Below are 20,051 nucleotides of genomic sequence, written 5' to 3'. Positions count from 1 at the left end.
GTAGAACCCTGTAGATTTAAAATTTAAAAAAAAATATATAATTGTACATAGAAAATGATATAAACGACTCTTTTTATATACCAGCATCATAAATCTCAATCTAAAATGAAAAATTTATACAATTTGAAATAACCCTCCAAAAATTCACTTGTAGCTAATTAAAAAAGAGATTGTAAACATTTACAAGCCAAAAAAATGAGTTTATATTTATACTATTTATTAAGTGTGGGAGCTTTAGAGCAACTAATTTTGTTAAATGTACATTGATTAAAATATTTTTAAATATATTCATTTTTTACATAAAATAATTTTCTTCCTAATTACTTGATTAAGATATTTAATTTTATTTTTCTTCTTTTTTGTTTGATTAAATAAATACAATAAAAATTTTAATTATACACGCGAATTGAATGTATTTTCTTCATTAGTTATTATAATTTGAGAGAGAGAGAGATATTATTCTTTATCTTATTTTTTCTTTTTCAGTTGTAATAAAAGAATTTTTTTTTCTGAATTAAACTTCGAGAGGGATCCATGATTTAGAAAGAAATAAAGAAAACGGGGATAGTCGACCTCTTGATTTATAATTTATTTATATAAATTATTTTTATTTTTTTTTATAAAATTACAGAAACCACCTCTGATAATAAAAAAAAAGTAGGGGCAATTTGTGTAATATTATAGATATTCTGGATGATATATGTATAATTTTTTAAAAAATATGAGTGATTTGTATAAATTGTATTGTCGTTTTCAGTCTATGTGTAATTTTTTAAAAAACATGAGTGGTTTGTATAAATATATCTAAATCAGGGGTTATAGATATAATCTATTCTAATTCAAAAAAGGGGGAGCCTCCAATCTCACAAACTCGTGGTTAATGACACGGCCGCATCAATAAAAAATGTCCTTCAATAAAATAATCAATTCATTCAATTATTTGAAATCTTACATTAATTGATAATAGTTTTTTCTTTATTTTTTATTATAATATATAAATTATATATTTTATTTTTTTTATAAAATAATAAGAAAAATATTTATTATATACACATAAAGAAGCGTCAGAATGATTAATTATCTTAAAAAAAGGAATGAAAAGGGTAAATGTGGGCCCATTAGGTCCACATCCCACTAAACCATCCGGCCCACAAAGTTTGAAAAATTAGACATCTTACGGCTGTCATATTGGGCCAAATCGGGCCCACCTCTTTTTGAAACAAATTAGATTAGGTTGCAGCGGAACAGTGAAGTACAGATATGTGTACGGATATGTATGCAATGTGTACTTTGGGCACGTCCAAGGGTTCACGCACCTCTTCCTAACAATAATAATAATAATATATTAACATAACTATATAGTTCCAAATATTTAAAAAAAAAAAATCATATGTTGTAGAGCATGCTACCTTTATCATTTGACAAAATTAGAAAATTATTTTTATGGGTTTTCATATTTTTAGTTCGTTTTTATATTGTTGATGATGTTTTAACGAATCCAAACAGTCAACTTGTTGAGTATTAAATAATAATAGTTAATAATAAGGTAATTATATTGACATCACTTGTAATTAGATTGATATGCATAAATACCTTCCGTCTTTGTAAAATTATAAGTACACTATTGAATATTCTAATTTTAATTTTAAGCATGCCCCGAAAGGTTGTAGTTGTACAGTAAAATCTTTATAAATTAATAATGTCATGACTGCATAATTTTATTAATTTAAAAAAATATTAATTAATTGATAAATCATAATTTATTAATTTTTTTAAAAAAAATTGATTCAACGAACCAATATATTCTTCGTGAATTAAACATATACATTGTATTGACTAATTGAATCATGTAGAATATGGCTAATTAAATATAATACAGCCAAATTTAAATTTTAAGAATAGTGTTTTGTATTTTTATATTATATTAAGTTCTCCTAGTTGTATTTGTATTTTTATAGAATTATTAATTTATAATATTGAAGGGACTATAAATTTATATAAGGGTCTTCCAAAAAATCATTGTCTTATTTTATTAAAATTATTAATTTAAACCATGAGCCCAAGTAGGCCCTGAGAAAAATTATTATTTTAGAGAAGTTATTAATTTATCGAGTATTAATTTATAGAGATTTCACTGTAATTACAAGTATACTTTCTATATGAAAGTAAAAGTTTGCACAAACACTCATTAAAGTACGTTACAATAATACATCTCAAGGGGTGTACTTATAATTTTACAAAAGATAAAAGAGTATTTGTATATTTCGATCTAACATCAAGAAGTATCGATATAATATGGCTAAAGTAACGTATAATTTTTCTTTTTTTGGGACATATTTTTCATAACTAAGGAGATAATCATATTGTTTTTTATAAATTCATTATTTATTAATCAGCAAATAGCATTTAATGTTTATATTTTTCAATTATTTATATCAATTTCACTTTTATATAAGTTTGATATTTTCACCAACTAATTATGGACAGTTCTAAAATGTAAAAGGACCAAAATTCCATGCAATATATTTTTTTCTTAATAGGTTACTAATTAAAGGATAATTCTAAAAGAAATTAACTAAAAGTGCGACTATTATTAAAAATCTTTTTTGTTTTTCCCCTTACGGAAGAAAAGTGTCATTCTTGGAATTTGGAATCGCATTCCTCCGTATTTACAATTACTCGGCACCTTTCACATTTAATGTTGAATTTCCATTTAAGTAAATCACAGAAGGCTACATCATATTTTTCATAATTATAAATACTCATTCATAATTTAAAATTTTAAATATATATTTTAAATTAATGATCATCTAACCAATAACTTTTATAATGGACTGTCATGAGAGTATTTGGTAGATGATCATAACTTTTAGGGAATATTTATAATTTTTTAAATAATAATAAAGTATTTTATAATTATGATAAATTTAAAAAAATCATTATTTTACCTTTTTCATTTTTTTCTCTTTTCTTTATTTATTTTATTTTTCCTAATTCTGCATTTTCCATTTTTGAGGTCCAAATTTATTCCATTATTTGAAATGGGAAATTTCTATAAATCTTCCCTAGTCAACAACTCCCTTGATTATGATCCTCCTCTTATTTCTACTTGACATTTTCCCACCTCTTATATAAGCTCTAGGTGCTTATATGGTATAATTTAGTTGGTAAAATTGAAATTTTTTTATCAAGAATTATGAGTTCAAGTCCACTAATATGTGGATATTGATTTATTTTAATAATAGTTTATGGTCTATTATTGTTATAATATTCATTGATTAGTTATATATATTAGATATTAATAATTGACATATATTGATTGTTGATTGAAATTTATAATGTGATTGTAATTGATTCACTTAATATATATGGGTCAATAGCAATTTACTCTCCTGTGATATTGAAAATGAGAACATTACCCCCTATAGAAAAAAAATATAGCAGTTTACCCTCTTGTACTTTTTAAAATAAAGCAATTTATCTCCTTATATAGGGAGGTAAATTGCTTCATTTTAAAAAATATAGGGAAGTAAATTGTTGTATTTTAAAAATACAGTGAGGTAAATCGTTATTTATTTTTTCATAAGGGAGTAATTTGCTCATTTATGATATCATAAGGGGGTTGCTTGTATTTTTTCTCTTAATATATACATATATATATAATCGATGTTACATGCATGTAGAAACGATTAATTTTATGATACAGTGCATTAAGGTAAGAGTAAATTACATCGATATCCGCTAAAATTAAGTCTATTTGCACAAATACTTTCTCTTTCGTAACATTGCAAATACATATTGTAATGACACGTCCCCAGGGGAAAACAAATTGCATTACGTCAACACCTCTCTCAGATATACTTGTAATTTACAAAAGACGATGATTATTTATGTAACTAGACATATCATCATAGGGTATCGGCGTAATTTATCGCTTGAAATAATTTTAAATTTCATCAATAATTCATAATAAATCAATAATGAGAATAAACTACAAATTATTATATAAGCAGACAGACATTCGTATATATGAGAGTCGAAGAGCCCGTCATCATAGTTATAATTGTTATTTTTTTTAAATAAATTACAATGAGCTTCTTAAAATATATTGTAGTTATAAGTACTCATTCGTTATTTAAATATTAATTACAAATATCTCCTTAGAATTAAGGGTCGTCTATGAAATACTTTTAAAATGAACTGTTGAGATGGAATAATTGTTATACGATCATTAATTTTAATAAAGTATTTATAATTTTTTAAATAAAAATATATATTTATAATTACGATCAATCTCATGGAAAAACATTGTAATTTACTTTATTATTTTTAGTCGATGTTTTCCACAATTATTTATATAAATTGCTTATTGATAAGAATTTAATTTCGCCGCTATCAACTATTCGTTTTGAGTTAATTATGAGTCTTAATCAAAAGCTGAATCTATGATCATAGTCCTGCCGAAATACAAAAAAATTTAAAATCATTTTTCAAAATTAATTATGGCTTTACTATTGCAAATGAGTTCATATTTAAATTGATTCGTATATATAAATATTCATAGGGTAAATTACAGATATTTCTCCCAAAATTTATTATAGTTATAAATATTTTTTTGTTGTTCGAAAAATAATAAAAACACATTCATTTAACATTCTTCTATTAACGGACCTATTCCATTAGCCTCTGTTATATTCTCATCCAATTTTTACTGTGAATTAATTAAAATATTCTTTTTTATTATAATTATAATATTATATATTTTTTAAAATCTTCTTAAATATTTTTACAAAGTAATATATTCCCCGTGGATATTATTTGTTTTATCCATCCTTAAAACTTTTTTATAATTTTTCAAATATTTTGTTTAGTTTTTAAATAATTTCAGCAAGAACAAAATAATAATGTCTAACTTACTGTATCAACATAATTATTTTTTATTAAGGGATAATCATAATTTTTTAAATATGATGGGTATATGCAGTTATGAGAAGGCATATATGATAAATTAAATAAAAAGAAATTTTGATCATGGCCACCCTCTTCTTTTCAGTTTGACATTTCCCCACCCTCTCATATAAACTCCTCATTCACACATTCAAATCTTTACAGATATTCAATTCCGTTACTCATATCCTCATCCCTCCACCTCCGCGCCGCCGCTTGTCTTCTGAACCTCAGACCTCCGCTACCTCCACCTCCTCCGCCTCCGCTTATCCTTCAAAGCCCAGAAAAGAAACTGACATTTCTGATGATTTATTCTTCAGGAAAAACAAACCATGTCGAATCAAACTTCTGAAATCAGCTTCGTTCTCACCCATCCAGCCGTCTCCATGAACAATCCATTCCTTGAACTCTCCAAAATAAAAACCCTACTTTACTTGATCGTTTAGCAATTTCGAAGAAGTGGAGAAACCCGAAAAACAAAAAAAAAACATGGGTAGGATACGAGGTTTCTTGCTAAAACACCGAGTCGCCCTATTTCTCCGGCAGGTTTTCCGGCAGAGGTTCGCGCTGGCGTCGTACCGCCGACTAAGTCCACCTCAAACCATCCGGGTCAAACCCTTCTCTGGGCTGATCAGCTGGACCCGCCGCCTGAGGACAAAAGCAAAGGCAATAGTAGCAAGCAATCATGAGATGGATCGAGGTTACATCCGGGTCGGGCAAGAACCGGCTATTGAGAAACCCGTGCCCGCCCCGAAAGGGTACATGGGAGTTTATGTGGGTCAGAAAGATGGTGATCATCAGAGGGTTTTGGTGCCCGTGGTGTACTTCAACCACCCTTTGTTTGGGGATTTGCTGAAAGAGTCAGAAAACGAATACGGGTTTGATCATCCGGGTGGGATTACCATCCCCTGTCGGATCTCGGAGTTTGAGCGTGTCCAGACCCGGATCAAGGCGGTTCGGTGTACCCGGAAGTTGCTGAAGTGGACCCGACCCCGGTAGGGCTTGATGGGTTGACGGGTTCGCTTCTGCATGGGGAGTGTGATGATGACGATAGGGCCATGTTTTCATATTGGTGATAGATAGTTATATTTAGCATCTTCTATTTTTAGAATATTCTATTTAAGACCCTCAGCTTTCCTATTTTCTGTTGTAGTTTAATTTTCTTTTGTTTTATGTTCGGTTGATATTGTAGTGTAATAATAACATAAATAAAGTTGTATAAATGGTTGACAAATTTTGGATTTAGGTGTAGTGTTTGTTTTTTCAATTTTTTTTTTCCTGAGATAGTCTCTAAAATATTGAAAATAAGAATTTCTAACTTAAAACTTTTATCTAAAATGTTATTGCATTTTGCAGTAAAACACAAGATATTACATCAATTTACGATGATACGATTAAAAACAAAATCCAATCTCTCTTGCCGTTCTATCCTATGTTATCTCGTTCGTCCCTCTTTTCAAGAGGGAGCTTATATACTAGTTGGATCATTTATTATTTGGGGATGTGTATTGACAACCTTGTCCTTGAAGAAAGGCAACAATAGTACCATTCACAATAATGCATTTTGGACCACAATAGATAGTATCACATTGCAGTTGGAGAGAAAATAGGTTTCAATAGCAACTTCTATTTAGTACAAAATGCGTGCACTATTTCTTAGGAATCCCCCTCTGTCTCATACGTCTTATTATTGGTTGTGACTTGACCTCAACTATTGGGTCCAAGTTCTTTAAATAAAATCCACCAATCCAAACATGACAATAGGAAATTTTACTACAAAATTGATAAAGCCTAATTACGCATCGTGGTCAATATGATGACTGTACAGGATAAAGAGGCCGATATTAACAACCAATTAGCTATGACGTATACGTTAGATCACTCTTTTCTAGGAGATAGCAGGGGAGAGGAGCCAGATCACTCTTTTCTAGGAGATAGCAGTGGGAGAGGAGTGAAGAACTAGGGAGTAAGTAGTTGCAGTATAGGGCCAACGATGTGAGACGAGATAGAGGGCTAGCTTAGACGAGACTGGTTATGGAATGTGGGGATAGCTTAGACCGGGATGGATAGGGTAACATTACCCTACCGGAGTGCAGTTCCCCATCGGATAATGCCAAAACCTATTCATGAGGTGGGTGTTATAAGGACATTGATAAGTTCTAGCAATATAATCTTTAGATATTAGATATAGGGCAAGATCCATCGAAGTCGGCTAAGCTAAGATATATAAGATAGAAAGGGGTTTTTAATGCTGGAGTGTAGATCATACTATCCGAAGACTTTAATAGAACGAAAGTGGTGGACCGGGGCTTCGGTCACCGACTCCCCTATCATTAGGTCACCAACTTCCTTGAGCTTCCGGCACTGGGCAGATGTCAGCCCGCATACATGGTCTTTAGGTTCAAATCATCAAAGAAGGAAAATACTGTCTGCTTCAACATTCGCAAATGGGATTGTAAAAAGATTAGAAGTAAAGCAAGCAGTACTAAATCTATATGGACTGATTAACTGCACAGAGAGTTACATTGCCATTTATCGTTTCTAAACTGATTTTTAAAATTTGAAACAAATCTCACATATAAGGATAAGAGTTGCATAAGAGGCACCTGACTTATCCAACGTGGTTCTCGTGTACGTCATTGGCCTTCCGTATTGAATATGTGGATTCTGCAGTCTTCTGCTGCAAAAACCAGTTGATCTACGAGATACAGAGGGCAAATGCCTCAAGAACGAGCTTGTCCGATGTTCTCAATCTACTTCCCTTTCCTTTGAAGAAAACATGCAGAGGTCGGATGAAATCAACAGTATAGGTCCTAGAATCCAGCTGACCCCACTAATGATGAGTATGATGCGTTTTCATCGGCAGATTCCAGCCGCTTTTCAACGACCTTTTTGGATTCTTTCTCAGTAGCTTTTACTATTTGCGCAGTTCCAAGATTGGCCATTTCACAGAGCTGTAACCTTCTTTTCTTTGCCTCTTCAATGTCTGCTTCCCAGCAGGTTTCTGTGATGATTTCTGTGGCTTCGTTTAGCTTGTCCTCGTCTATTAGATCTCCATTTTCTAGAAGGACAAGGTACACTTGTTCAGCAGCTGACTTCCGGATCTGGAAGAAGAATCATTAAGTTTGATAAGCAGAGGTCTGTTTGAGTTGAAGCAAAATACATACAACTCACTTAAGTGCTTTATCTAGCAATCATCAGAACAAATGATTGTATCATGTTATAGCATACAATTAACTCAGTTAAGCAAAATAAAAATAACGAATTAATATGATGACATCTCTGAGAATTAGTGTAATTACCCACCGCACCAATCCCCTTTTGGGAAAACTAGCAAAAGATGCCCCAAAGTTCACAACGTTTACATTGTAATGTTTATAAAATTGATGGGATGTAAATTGGTTCCCAGAAACATAGTGTAATTATTGGGCGTCAAAATCAGTGGTAATAAAGTCTTCTTTTAATAAAAAAAAACTGAAGAACTTAGAAGGGAAGTGTTTATAATTTCAATGGATGTAATCAATAATTACACTAACTAACAAGGTAGATCATTATAATAAACCATAAAAATGTTTCTAAGATTTTTCACTGCAAACCTTGGGATACCGGTGGCCCAGAAAAGTCAGGAGGTGAGAGAATGCCCTTTGGTTGACAGGGTCTGAAATTGAAGCAATATATCCAAGTATTGCAATTCCAGAATATAACTTTGAGAAGTCCTTTGTTCCTCTCAACTCTGTAGAGAGAGAATCCAAAACACCAGCACAAAAAACGGGAGTTTGAACCTGAGAAATCACTAAGATTCATCATTAACAAAGTTGGATTCTCATTCATCCATCTGAATTGGAACCTCTTTCGAATATTCAAATTGAACACAATGGATTGATTCACTGACAGGATAGGAAATGTGGAATCTTTTTTTGTTTGACTTCAACATATAGTACCACCAGGAACTATATTGGAAAATATGTTGGCTAGTTACTGTCTATCGATACATAAATTCAAGAGATGAAATGAAACCAATTCTGATTCCTTTTCCCAACTTTATAAGACATAGGAAAGAGACGTTAATTCTTGTAGAGTTGTCTGTACAAATTAAGCACACACAGAATACCCAATCTTAATGTGGCAAGAGATGAAAATTGAACAAATAGCAAACATGCAAGGAAGGATAAGCTGAACTACACAGACTGATCAGCATACGTCAACCATGTGCAAAAGTTGACTGGAATATTGCATTCCTCGTGCATGAATAAGTAAAGACATAATTGTACAGCTTTTTATATTCATCAATAAGGACACCTGCATATGAACTCAAGGCTTAAGCATATGACCATATCCTTAAGTTGCAAGTACCAAAATGTCCTACCAAGTTATCAACAGGAAAATGGAAAAGGCCAACAAGGAGCAGTTTTGAACAAGTGAAAGGCAAAGTAATCATTTCAAAAAGTGAAGAGAATAACATACTGACCTCCATGTTCAACAATATCTTTCGGCTAAAAAGAATCTCGATAGTCTGCAAATAAAAAGCATGAAAATGGTAAAGTTCCAGAGAACACACAAAAAAAGGGGAAAAATATCTTCATGTTCTTAGCATGTACTTCATTAACAAGACTGCTATTCTTTCAGTTCTTCTTCCTTGCACATTATCATATATTATACTCTATGATTCATATCATTTTTGTGTTTTTTTTTTTTTTTGCTTGTCCCCTTTGGAGAGTGGAGGCATATCTAGTGTAGATTTGGCTGTTTTGGAAGCGCCCCCAGGCTTCTTCGAAATTAAGGTGCTGAACTTTCTGGCTGCAAGTTTCACCTTTTACGTATTTTCATATTTAGATCCTGTAATAACTACAGAATGCAACAACAGTGAGATGGATACTTGTTTGACCGAATAGATAAATTGAATATGTGCTTAATCTTTTAACCAAATTTATATTTGAATGAGTGCTCAACCTTGCAGGAAATTACTATAACTTTTTGCAGGTTGCTTTTCTTGAAAATGATCAATATAAGAATAACTGACTATGATTCACATGCACTATGATCTGATAGATCAAAAGAATTCAAAAGAGTTCAACTAGTCCACTATCCAGCTTGTGCGAAATTTCCGACAAACAACAATCTGCAAAAAATATATATATTTATCTATTCTCTACTGATGGCAGCTTTATATAAAAGCAAATACAGGCATGCTAAGAAATGAGCAATTCTCCGGCGGAGTTACCTTCAAAGTGGGAATAATGAGGCAAAATTTACTTTTAACAGTCTTCTCACAGAATAATTCTTCAAAGTTTGGACATTTCCTTTATAGTTTTTCATTTTCGAGATATGCACATCGATATGTATATAGTATCTATATGTCTGTGTAAACTGTAAACATATTTATATGTATATGTATCTATAGACATATACATTCTAAGGTCAGTTGGTGGAATTACCTTCAGAGTGGGTATGATGACTCTGTCGCATCTTCTATATTTTTGAAGAACCCATAGAATGTCCATTGATAGACGGAACACTCGAGAGTCACTGTGTCCTTCAGTCACTGTGCTCTGAAGATAGTCTAACAAAGCATTTAGTGATGCCTTTCTTAAAGAATCTTGTAGCCCGCCAATAGAGATAACCAGTCCAGACACAACATATTTACTATAACAAGTAACTTGAAGAAGCTGAACAAAAAGAGGATATGAGAATGTTGGCTCCTGCACATAATCAGAATGATACATTTCTCAGTACACTGAATAGTCAACATTTACAGGATTAGTTGCTACTTTACTTACCCCCCACTTGAGATCAACCTCATCTGGAACTATTTGTTCAAGAATTTCCCTGTGCGGGATATGTGGTACAAAAGTCGCTTTATTATGCAGGATTCTCTGGAGAATCCTTGCTGCTGATTCCCTTATTTTATCCATCTTCTCCACAGCTTGCTTGACAATGCCTCCAACTAAATTATTTGCTAAATCTGCATCAAAATATGAACTGATCTGATCACTATTGGAGCTATCACTTCTTTTGAGTTCTAAATCAGATCCTGGCTCTTGATTTATGGAATATCTCTTGCACAGAATATATGTACATCTCTCAAGGCCATCCATTGCAGCTTCACGAACCCAAGAACCTACATCACCCCTGTTATCAGTGGAGTAATCATCCAGAGCTTTAAAAAGACTGGACATCACTTCAGTCCTGATGAAAAGAAACAGAGCATAACCATCTTCTCCACACAAGAAAGCAGAAGATTCTCCTGCCTCAGTTAAAGTTTCACAAACAGATACTAGTCCTTTGACAGCATTCTTACGTGCTTCGGCATCCCTATCTTCGGGATTATCCTACATGTACCAAATTCTTCAGTCAGAAATGCAAAAAATGTGCCTTTATTATCTTCCAACTCTAGAATAATTGAAGGCATTCTTCTAGAGGAGTTCAGAACTTTACCCTTCTCTAACTACGGGCTAATGCAGCCATACATACCTCAATTTGACATGAACTACAGAGTTTAGTTAATACAGATTTCCACCCTTTAGCCAGAAACTCGAAGGGCATAACACCTAGTGCGAGAGCTGATCCTCGTCTGGCAGCCACATTTGGATCGGTCAACTGTTCAAGGTATCTTGATACAATATCAGTGACTCCCTTGTTTTCCGTGGATAAAAGGTAAGCAGGAACATAGTGCCTAAGGGCTTCAACAGCGGCATTCTGAAAAACATGAATAAAACATTATTCAAGATAGAGACGTGTAGAATGCACCTGAAATAGATTAATCTAGTGAAGGGAAAGACCTGTATGTGGCAATTGGGATGTTTCAGATTCTCATTGAGGGTGTCAAGAAAACTTCGTTTTATCTTCTCAGTCAGAGATACTTGAGCTTGTGAAATGCATTCAATGAAGCGAGAAACAGCAGAACGCATTATTTCTCCTCCTTTACCGCGATAAAGCCGTGCTTTCTCAATGGCAGGAACTACACCAGCAGCGATTTTCTGCTTATCTGCAGAAAAAAACCAAAGAGAAGAACTAATTATACTAAATATGACGATATCCCAAGTTAGTACACTAGGGCGAACTACGTGGACCTCGAGATTTGCCTAAAGTACTTACATAGTATATAAGACTTAGTGCATCTAGGTAAACTTTTACCAGGGCAAAAACAACTTACAACAATTTGTAAAGGGCATGCTGGGTATTAACCTGTGGAAATAACATAGTTGTGCCTATGTAGAGCCAAAACCACTTCCCCAATTGCCAAGGTTGCACCATGCCGCATGCACAAATCAGATGATAGAGTGCAAGGAACTAATTTCTCCAAAACTTCATTAGCAAAAAATTCAGGCTCAAATTTTACAAGAGAAGAGAGAGCAGTGGCAGCAAGTTCCCTCAAACCCTTGTCCTGCAGCAAACAAAATTTTGCAAGAATTAGATAAACCAATAGGTGGTGAAAACAATAACGAGAAGAGAAGCACATGCCTAATTCATTTATCAGAAATAAATACATCATCATAATAACAGCAGCTGCTAGCAAACTATGTAGAGAACTTGTGCATCAGTGTACAAGATAGTGCTATAGTCATCAAGGTGACAGATCGTGAAGAACAACCACAGGGTAGTGTACAAAATGCAATCTGAATATCAGATCGAGTTAGTAACAAGCAAATGAAAGTACGAAATCAGAAACCAGATAACCATTGGCGGGAATTCAACTATAAAATATTGAACGTTCATGCATGATCAGAATTTACAGTCAATTGGCTTTTCCAGCAAAAAAGCCTTAATCTATCAAATAACTTTAGATAAAATATAACAAATCGATCACATCAAGTTTTTATGCAGGTTTCAGAAGTTTGTAATTGTAATCAATAAAGTCGTTTACTGGAAGGAACAGCAACGTCACAACCAATTTGCCTACCTCCACTTCCCTCCTCTACAACAAGAATTTAATAGTAAGTATTATGCTTCAAATTTCCTAAAAAAAGGTAGGGGGCAGGAAATAAGGTTCATTTAGGATGAGAGATCTAACATGAGAGGACATTCAAACTATAAAACTAAAAGTAGAATGGAAGCGAGACGCATACCCAATGGCAGATCTTACTATTTAAAAGTTCATCCACAAATTGATAAATGTAGCCGTCGTACTGAGCAATTGAAACAGCAACATGAAGATATGAGTTTGCTCGAGAGGACAGTGCAAAATAATCAGCTGTATTTATTATATCAATGCCATGGGGAAAATTTCCTTGTCTCCCAACATTCTCCTGGAAAGCAGCAGCTGCTGCTCTTCTGCAGTTAACCTGACCATTAAGCTAATAGAGTTAGCATTGCATCTACAAGAGCAGAAAAAGAAATCACAAGAATCACTCGTTCTAGGCAAAGAGAGAATTTGCAATGTAGTTAAGCACCTCACGGTCGTAGCAGGCCACTGTCAGAAGATGTGGTGCCAGCTGTTCCAGCACATTTTTCATGTCTCCGTAGTAATATGCACGACCGAAAGCCCAGCAAACGTAAGCAGCAGCATCACGTACGTGAGATCCAACACTATGAGGTCCTCTTCGAATATCATAGTGTAAAGCCTGTCAATTTGGTAGTTCAAATTCAAACCTCCAGCAGCATAACACACAAATAAGAGTTATTAGGCAAATGTGTTCTTTATTTTTTGATCCACAGGCTCATTTCTTTATAGTAGTATGTACAAGGAAAGAACAAAAATCTGGGATCATCAAAAAAAGATACATAAGGAAAAATCGAAACTGCAATTGGGGGGAGTTTTATGATATTCACCATAGAACACAAACGACCTAGATAAATTTGGGCCAAAAGATGAAACAACCCATCAAACAAATAGGTTGATGTTAATCTTAGCTGGCAAAAGAAGCAGGATCCTAGAGGATTGCTTTCGTAAATATGAAACAGACTCTAACATCAGATCAAGCACTGGCAAACTACAAACGAATATGAGAGTTAGCATCCTGATCTCCATAAAACAGACTTGAGTATAAATGCATGCACCAGAGAGGAATAGGGTACAAAGAGTTGGGGACTGGAGGGAGAGGGTTTGCATATGGCTCACTGCCAAAATCAAACTCGTGCGACCATGGGTAGCTACACACTTTAAAAAACCAACTGAACAGTTAATTGAGGATATAGGCAAGTATATAAAAACATCCAAGAACCACTGGAATTTCAATACTTTACCACAAAGAAAGAAAATGTATACCTTTATGATAAAAGGAACAACTTTAGGAAAACTGATTGGTAGGAGCAATCCTCGGCGTGCCAATTCGGCCAATGCCAAGCACCCACCATGCCATGAGCCATCTCCCTGGGATAATAATAGATTAGCAATGTCAAATTGAGAGAAAAAGGCAGAATATTGTCACCACTGATTTTAAAGACTGGTTACCACTTAGCTCAAGACAGAAAGGAATGTCTTCCTAGCAAAGATGTGCCTACCTTGCCACCCCATTCTATGTCATCTGACAAAACTATGACTCTGAATTGTTTTATGCGTATCCAGAAAAGTATGGGTTTGGGATCTTTTTATTCAAAAACTATGATAGTAATTTCTTGGAGTTCTTCCGGTGAGAGCTCATTTTCAGTGAAGACACCATGGCTGATGTTAAAAAGAAATTAGCCACAATAATGGGAGGAGTTATTATATACATATGTTCTGAAACTATAGATCCGTACACGTGGAAAATAAAGGCCAATAACTTGGTTGAGACTTGAGAGAAAATAATTAGCAGTCAAAGGTTGCGCATGAGGATACAATTTAATAGGAGGATGTTCCTGACTTAGTTTGGAGCTTCGTATTCTCCATATTATTCTTGAATTGAAGACCTTTTTATTATTGAGAATTGCCGGGCCTAAAAGAGAAGGGGACAAGATAGTCCAACTGTGAATAACAGAGGCACAGAGAATAATTTTGCCAACATACCTCACCAGGAGAAAAGAGCTCCAATACAGATGACAGGACTTCATCTGAAAGAGAATAAGTTAGACGTGAGGTAATGCGGCCAATACCTTTTGCAGCAGACCATCGCACAACAGTGTCCTTCATGAGTAAATGGAGTATAAGTCAAATGCATCAAGAACAAAGCTAGGGAAATGACAGTTTAACGAAGAAAGTTCTCAAAACCACATGACTTCGTAAATCTGCAGAAAGTTAATTCTGAAGAAAAAATTATGGCATCAGAAAAAGAAAATCAATAGAAACGCAAGCCTACTAAAAATGACGTGTTAATTATTAGTAAACTACTTAGTATGTAACATAAAGCTTTTAGATGAGTGGAACATAACCCTCTATACATACCGTATCTCTCAATCCTGACAGCAGAAGTTCTATAATATCTTCTATGATATCTGGAACATCCATATCTTCCTCTTCAAGGCAGCTTGTCTCTTGAGAGTCACCACAGGAGTTTATGCTCACCGAGTCATTTAATTGGTTACAATCTCTTGTCACATGTAAAGATTCAAGAGTTTTACTTCTACCCTACAGGAAATAACAAAGAAGGAAAATGTAGCATTTAGAGCTACAGCACAAGCTTAACATAAAGAGCTCTTCACATAGAATCAAACTTGAGATATGCATAAAGCAAAACTACGTATGTAGTAGTGTCACTTAGAAACAGAAGCATGTGAAAGCGTAATCCAAATACCTACAAAATGAACATTTTTCCAGTGATTCCACCAGCAATGTTTTAGTAATTCTGAGGTCAAAATGAAGCAAATAAAAGGCGATATATGTGCCACGCAAATGGTATACTAGTGAGGAAGAGTTGAATTAAATTTCTGCAGTAAAAATGTTGACACCACGACAGGAAATATCTTATCTTTCCAAATTATTTTATATATTAGCTAAAGCACATAAAGGGTTGATCTGTGTCTGGACATGCAGTTATTTCCAAGAAATAGGCAGAGGGTAACGGATAAAATTCAAATTTTCTTCTCTTATGGATAAAGAAATAAAATGATGATCACCGACTCAGTATTAAGACATCATTATCTCGTTTGTCATTAAATCTTTCAAGAAGTTGGAACTATTGTCTAGAAACCCACCAACTTGTCTTTCATCAGGTTCCTCTCCATTGTTTTTCGTAAGTGAACTCATAAAAATGCATTCTCATTCTACATATATGTTCCAATAATATTGCTTTCCCGCATGTGTCTAGATAGATGGAGTGCCACATGTAGCACCATAAAGCAACAAGTACATTTCTCTTCCAAGAAATAAACTTTCAATTTTCTTTTGAGAGTACACAAAATGTACTCAAGGGCACAATCTGAAACTATTCTGACTTTCAGTGTAAACACTATTCTTTTTCTTAAAAAATGAATATCGTCCAGTCCTGCACACCTCTAAAGGCTAACTCTGAGAGCTGTCACTTATCATTTGAGCAGTTAAACCACAACAGGTCATATAAATACAAAATTCAACAAAACTGACCCTGTAGCGCCATGTTGCCGAACGATGAGGTAGGCAAGTAAGCCCAATCCGCTGGGTTAGCTTCACAAGGTACTTGCGAAGTAAAGAACTTCGAGCAGCAGTACGAGACTTTATCAAAATTGATGCGTCATTCCATAGAACTGGGACCACATTCAGCAGAACAGAAGTGCTACCAGACTGCATTTGGGGAAAAATTTGCCCAATGAAAAGAGTGGTTGAATCTAACAATAATTCACTTGATAACAAGATGAGAAATGGAATTGGACAATATCAATTCCAAAGTAAAAATATCATGGCAAACTAGCATACCACTGGAGAGAGTCATTGTGCTCAGTTTGCAAACATATATTCTGAAAGATTATTTATTTGATAGTAAATACAGGTCCTCTTTTGTAGTAAGCAAAAGAGTAGACAAAAATACTTAATTGTTCGTTTTCCTTTCTGGAAAAGTGAAGTATTATTCTTCTTTCATCAATAAGTTTTTTGACTAATTTGTGAGAACTAAGTAGCTCTCTAGATCACAGCTTATGTAACTTCTCCAAACAAAAAGTAAGATGAATTGACAGTGAGAAGGGCTTTCATTCCCAAGTGAAACGCAAACCCTGCAGAGCATCATTTTGTATGGCTAACAGAAATCAATTTTCGCATCTGAAAAACCCAAAACAGAAAGGAAGCAACTGAGTTAGTTCACCTCCACAAAAGCCAGGCAAACTGGTCTTAAACAACCAATATAAATTGCAATTAACTTAGCTCAAAGCCTCGAACATAAGCAAAAGATTTTGACTAATAAAACAAAAATGCATATCATGAAAGGTGTTGCTATTTCACATGCTTCATGAAACATGAAGTGAGAAGCAACAACTAAGGGGCAGAAACGCTTTTAAGGACAAAATAGAACTTAAATGCAGATCTCCAAAACCCAAAATCAAGTTATCCAGCTTCACAAATAATTAGACGAAACAAAAGTTCATAACATGCTTAACAATGCATGATGTGTGCAGAAATAAAAACCTAACCTTAAAAATGGCAGCCAGAGCTTCAACTGCACCTAACAATCGGAAGTGATCTATAACACTGTCCTCAGCAGAAGTGAGAATTTTATGCGTCCAGTCGATAAAGCTGAAGGATAACAAACAATCAAAGCACGTAAGTTCAAGCATCCAGTTTGGATGTCAATAACCTGCAAAGCAAATCATGTGGCTGAAATTATTATCACTTCTCAATCCCTAACTATGTTAATGTAAGAATCTCAGTGGACTAAATCTTCTCAAGATTTGGATTGGAGAGCACAAGTTGGAAACTCTTGAAAGCCTCTGCTTTGCTTTGAGAGTTCACAACAAAATATTTGAGGATTATCATTAGGAAATAAAGAGAGTAAAAGACCCATAATGAACTTCATCATCTGTTCATAGTTCACTTCGGACTTTGTTATTGAAGATAGATGTGATTTTACAAGGCTAACCTGCTTCACATGAACATAGAGATAATAGGCACTCAGTATAAAATGGGATAAACCATATTCTGGTTCTAGGGTTTGATATTGGGAAGTAATGTAATAATTAGTTTAACTATTTCTGGTTCTGCAGGCAATCATCCAGAAGCTTCAAACTGAGATCAAGGATTTTAGCTGGCCCTAAAACACAGTTGAAGGACGGGAGAAATATTGCCAGATCTTAATCATAATACAAACTTCCAAGTTTTTTATGCAATATACATACAAGAGTTCTTCTATGAGTAGATTAATGGCTGAGTGCTATGTGGACTTTGTACTTATCACTTTCAAGATGTAGATAGCATAGTCTATGGTTTTACCATACACGAATGAAGGGGAACAAAACACCTGGTAAATGCCTTCGACATATCCGGGCGTGTTAAGAGTCTTGATAGCAGCAATCCAGATATGGTACGCATAGGACCTGCATTTGATAAATAGTCCTTACAGAATTCTAAAACTCTCACCACCAATGGAGGAGGCTCATCTCTCCCAGCACAGTTGCTATTGGCTATACTAGTATCCACAGAGGATATATCAAAAGGAATCAATACTAGAATAGAAAGCCAAAGAAGTATGATGCATTTTGTTTCCATCTCTCCAGTACTCTCTTGCCTCAATGATGTTGCAGCATTCGTGTTATGGCATTTCTCCAAAAGAGATACTGCAAGTTCTAAATCAGAAACCTGATGGGGGAAGAACTTGATGACAGATTTGTATCCACAAACTGTAACCAGGGAATAAATGATGATGGATATAGGCTTGATCACTTCCAGAATTTCATCAGAGGTTGCCCCTAACTCCATGGTTCTCGAGCGGACAATATCCATCAGTGGAGAAACTATACTCTCGAGATAAGGCTCTATCAGTTGACCTTGCTCCTGATACTTGTCCATCTGCAGGACATAAGCCCTTTAAGAGTCAATGCATCTTTCCACAAAGTAAGTTAATCGTAAAGCATGAAAACAAACCTAATCTAGGAAAAATAATATTGCATTTTCAAATCTATAAACACAACCCAATTACAAAAATCTCATCTCTTCTAGAGAGGCTTATTTCTAACGACCGTAGAGACTTTATAGCGATATATCAGAAAAATAATACAAACACATTTGACTGAATGAATTAAAAAGTTGCACTACCATACTACCAATCTTCAAAGAATATAAGATATGTAACGGCAGAACTATCATTTTCTCAATATTCTCTACTTTCTGCCTAATTAAATATGCCACATTAGTAAAATAGACCAAAGGAACCAAGCATCATGATTCAGGCGCAACAAATAAGTGACTAGTAAAGATATATTTGAACAAACATATCATTCATCTCACTGAAGTTTTCTTCCTTACTTATCAAATTGAACACTAAAAGTTCCCAACTTTGCCGCAAAAAGGACACAATCCTCCCACAGTTCAGCATCAGGAATAATAAAAATACAAGCTTTGAAGCATGACGAACCAATAAAATCATCACAAAACAACTTCAATTGATTTCACAGCCTCCAAAAGTTAAAAAAGAAAAAAAACAAAAAAGAAAAGGCCTACAAACACATAACCTCGCACCAATACTTCAAGTGATTGAATATCTCAACAGCTCAATCAACAACACAAGAAAAAGAAAGTAATAAGAAAATAAAATAATCCCTCCAAATTTCACTCAGAAGGAGTTCAATTGCTTAATCCCAATATACAAAATCACAACTAACAATCGGCACTGTTCTACAGAACTCCACTTCTAACAAAGCGCTTATGTGCGTGTATGTGAAAAATAGAAGTGGAAACCGGGGCGCGTACAATGGACCGGATCTTGTGGACGGCGGAGAGATCGGAGACGCGGCGAACGGAAACGATGCCATCGAGCAGGGATTTCACAAGCTTCCATTCCTGTAGGAAGTACCGCTGCAAAACCCTCTCCTTGGAATCGTGCTCGTCGTCTTCTTCTCCTTCGTGCAATGTCGATAGCAATGACGATGATTCCTGCATTTCCATCTTCTCCTCCATGGATTTCCCCTTCTGCTGCCTTCGAGCTTTCTACACTCTCTTCAGGGCAACTGATTTACATTTCCCGCGTGGAAAAGGTTAAGTAAGAGTTTTTTCTTCTTCTTCTTCTTTTTTCTTCACTCTCTCTATTAATTGAAATCATTATATGATATAAATATAATTCATCTTGAAC

At 34.3% G+C, this 20,051-nt stretch overlaps 2 protein-coding genes across 3 annotated transcripts; one reads left to right on the top strand and one right to left on the bottom strand.

Annotated features, from left to right (window-relative positions):
- Positions 5,061-6,190, top strand: LOC105173359 (auxin-responsive protein SAUR36). The gene has a single exon (XM_011095066.2). It carries the CDS (start codon positions 5,437-5,439, stop codon positions 5,944-5,946), a length of 510 nt encoding a protein of 169 aa, XP_011093368.1. The 5' UTR covers positions 5,061-5,436; the 3' UTR covers positions 5,947-6,190.
- On the bottom strand, positions 7,362-19,990 carry LOC105173358 (tubulin-folding cofactor D). 2 transcript variants are annotated; one of them, XM_020697712.1, is made up of 18 exons: positions 19,673-19,990; positions 18,225-18,772; positions 17,401-17,503; positions 16,385-16,561; positions 15,248-15,430; positions 14,873-14,989; positions 14,153-14,257; positions 13,338-13,508; positions 13,014-13,229; positions 12,133-12,331; positions 11,727-11,932; positions 11,419-11,643; positions 11,159-11,276; positions 10,725-11,065; positions 10,383-10,646; positions 9,416-9,460; positions 8,544-8,729; positions 7,362-8,051 (listed from the first exon to the last, which is right to left on the bottom strand). In XM_020697712.1, the coding sequence occupies exons 1-18, from the start codon at positions 19,877-19,879 to the stop codon at positions 7,761-7,763; spliced, it is 3,702 nt and encodes a 1,233-aa protein (XP_020553371.1). In that variant the 5' UTR covers positions 19,880-19,990; the 3' UTR covers positions 7,362-7,760. The 2 variants fall into 2 exon arrangements, with proteins under 2 accessions (XP_020553371.1, XP_011093367.1); XM_011095065.2 differs by having other exon boundaries at positions 10,725-11,276.

This window comes from Sesamum indicum, linkage group LG11, assembly GCF_000512975.1.
Source record: "Sesamum indicum cultivar Zhongzhi No. 13 linkage group LG11, S_indicum_v1.0, whole genome shotgun sequence".
NCBI classification, from domain to species: Eukaryota; Viridiplantae; Streptophyta; class Magnoliopsida; order Lamiales; family Pedaliaceae; genus Sesamum; species Sesamum indicum.
This window is presented reverse-complemented; position numbering and strand designations above follow the sequence as displayed.

What these genes read in the sequence shown, in the direction of transcription:
- LOC105173358 (XM_011095065.2), bottom strand. Translation starts at nt 19,879, where the DNA reads ATGGAGGAGAAGATGGAAATGCAGGAATCATCGTCATTGCTATCGACA. An exon ending in ATCCCAATTGCCACATACAG is followed by an intron (nt 11,644 to 11,726) that starts GTCTTTCCCTTC and finishes CATGTTTTTCAG; the next exon opens with AATGCCGCTGTTGAAGCCCT. An exon ending in AGGTTGATCTCAAGTGGGGG is followed by an intron (nt 10,647 to 10,724) that starts GTAAGTAAAGTA and finishes GATTATGTGCAG; the next exon opens with GAGCCAACATTCTCATATCC.
- LOC105173359 (XM_011095066.2), top strand. Translation starts at nt 5,437, where the DNA reads ATGGGTAGGATACGAGGTTTCTTGCTAAAACACCGAGTCGCCCTATTT.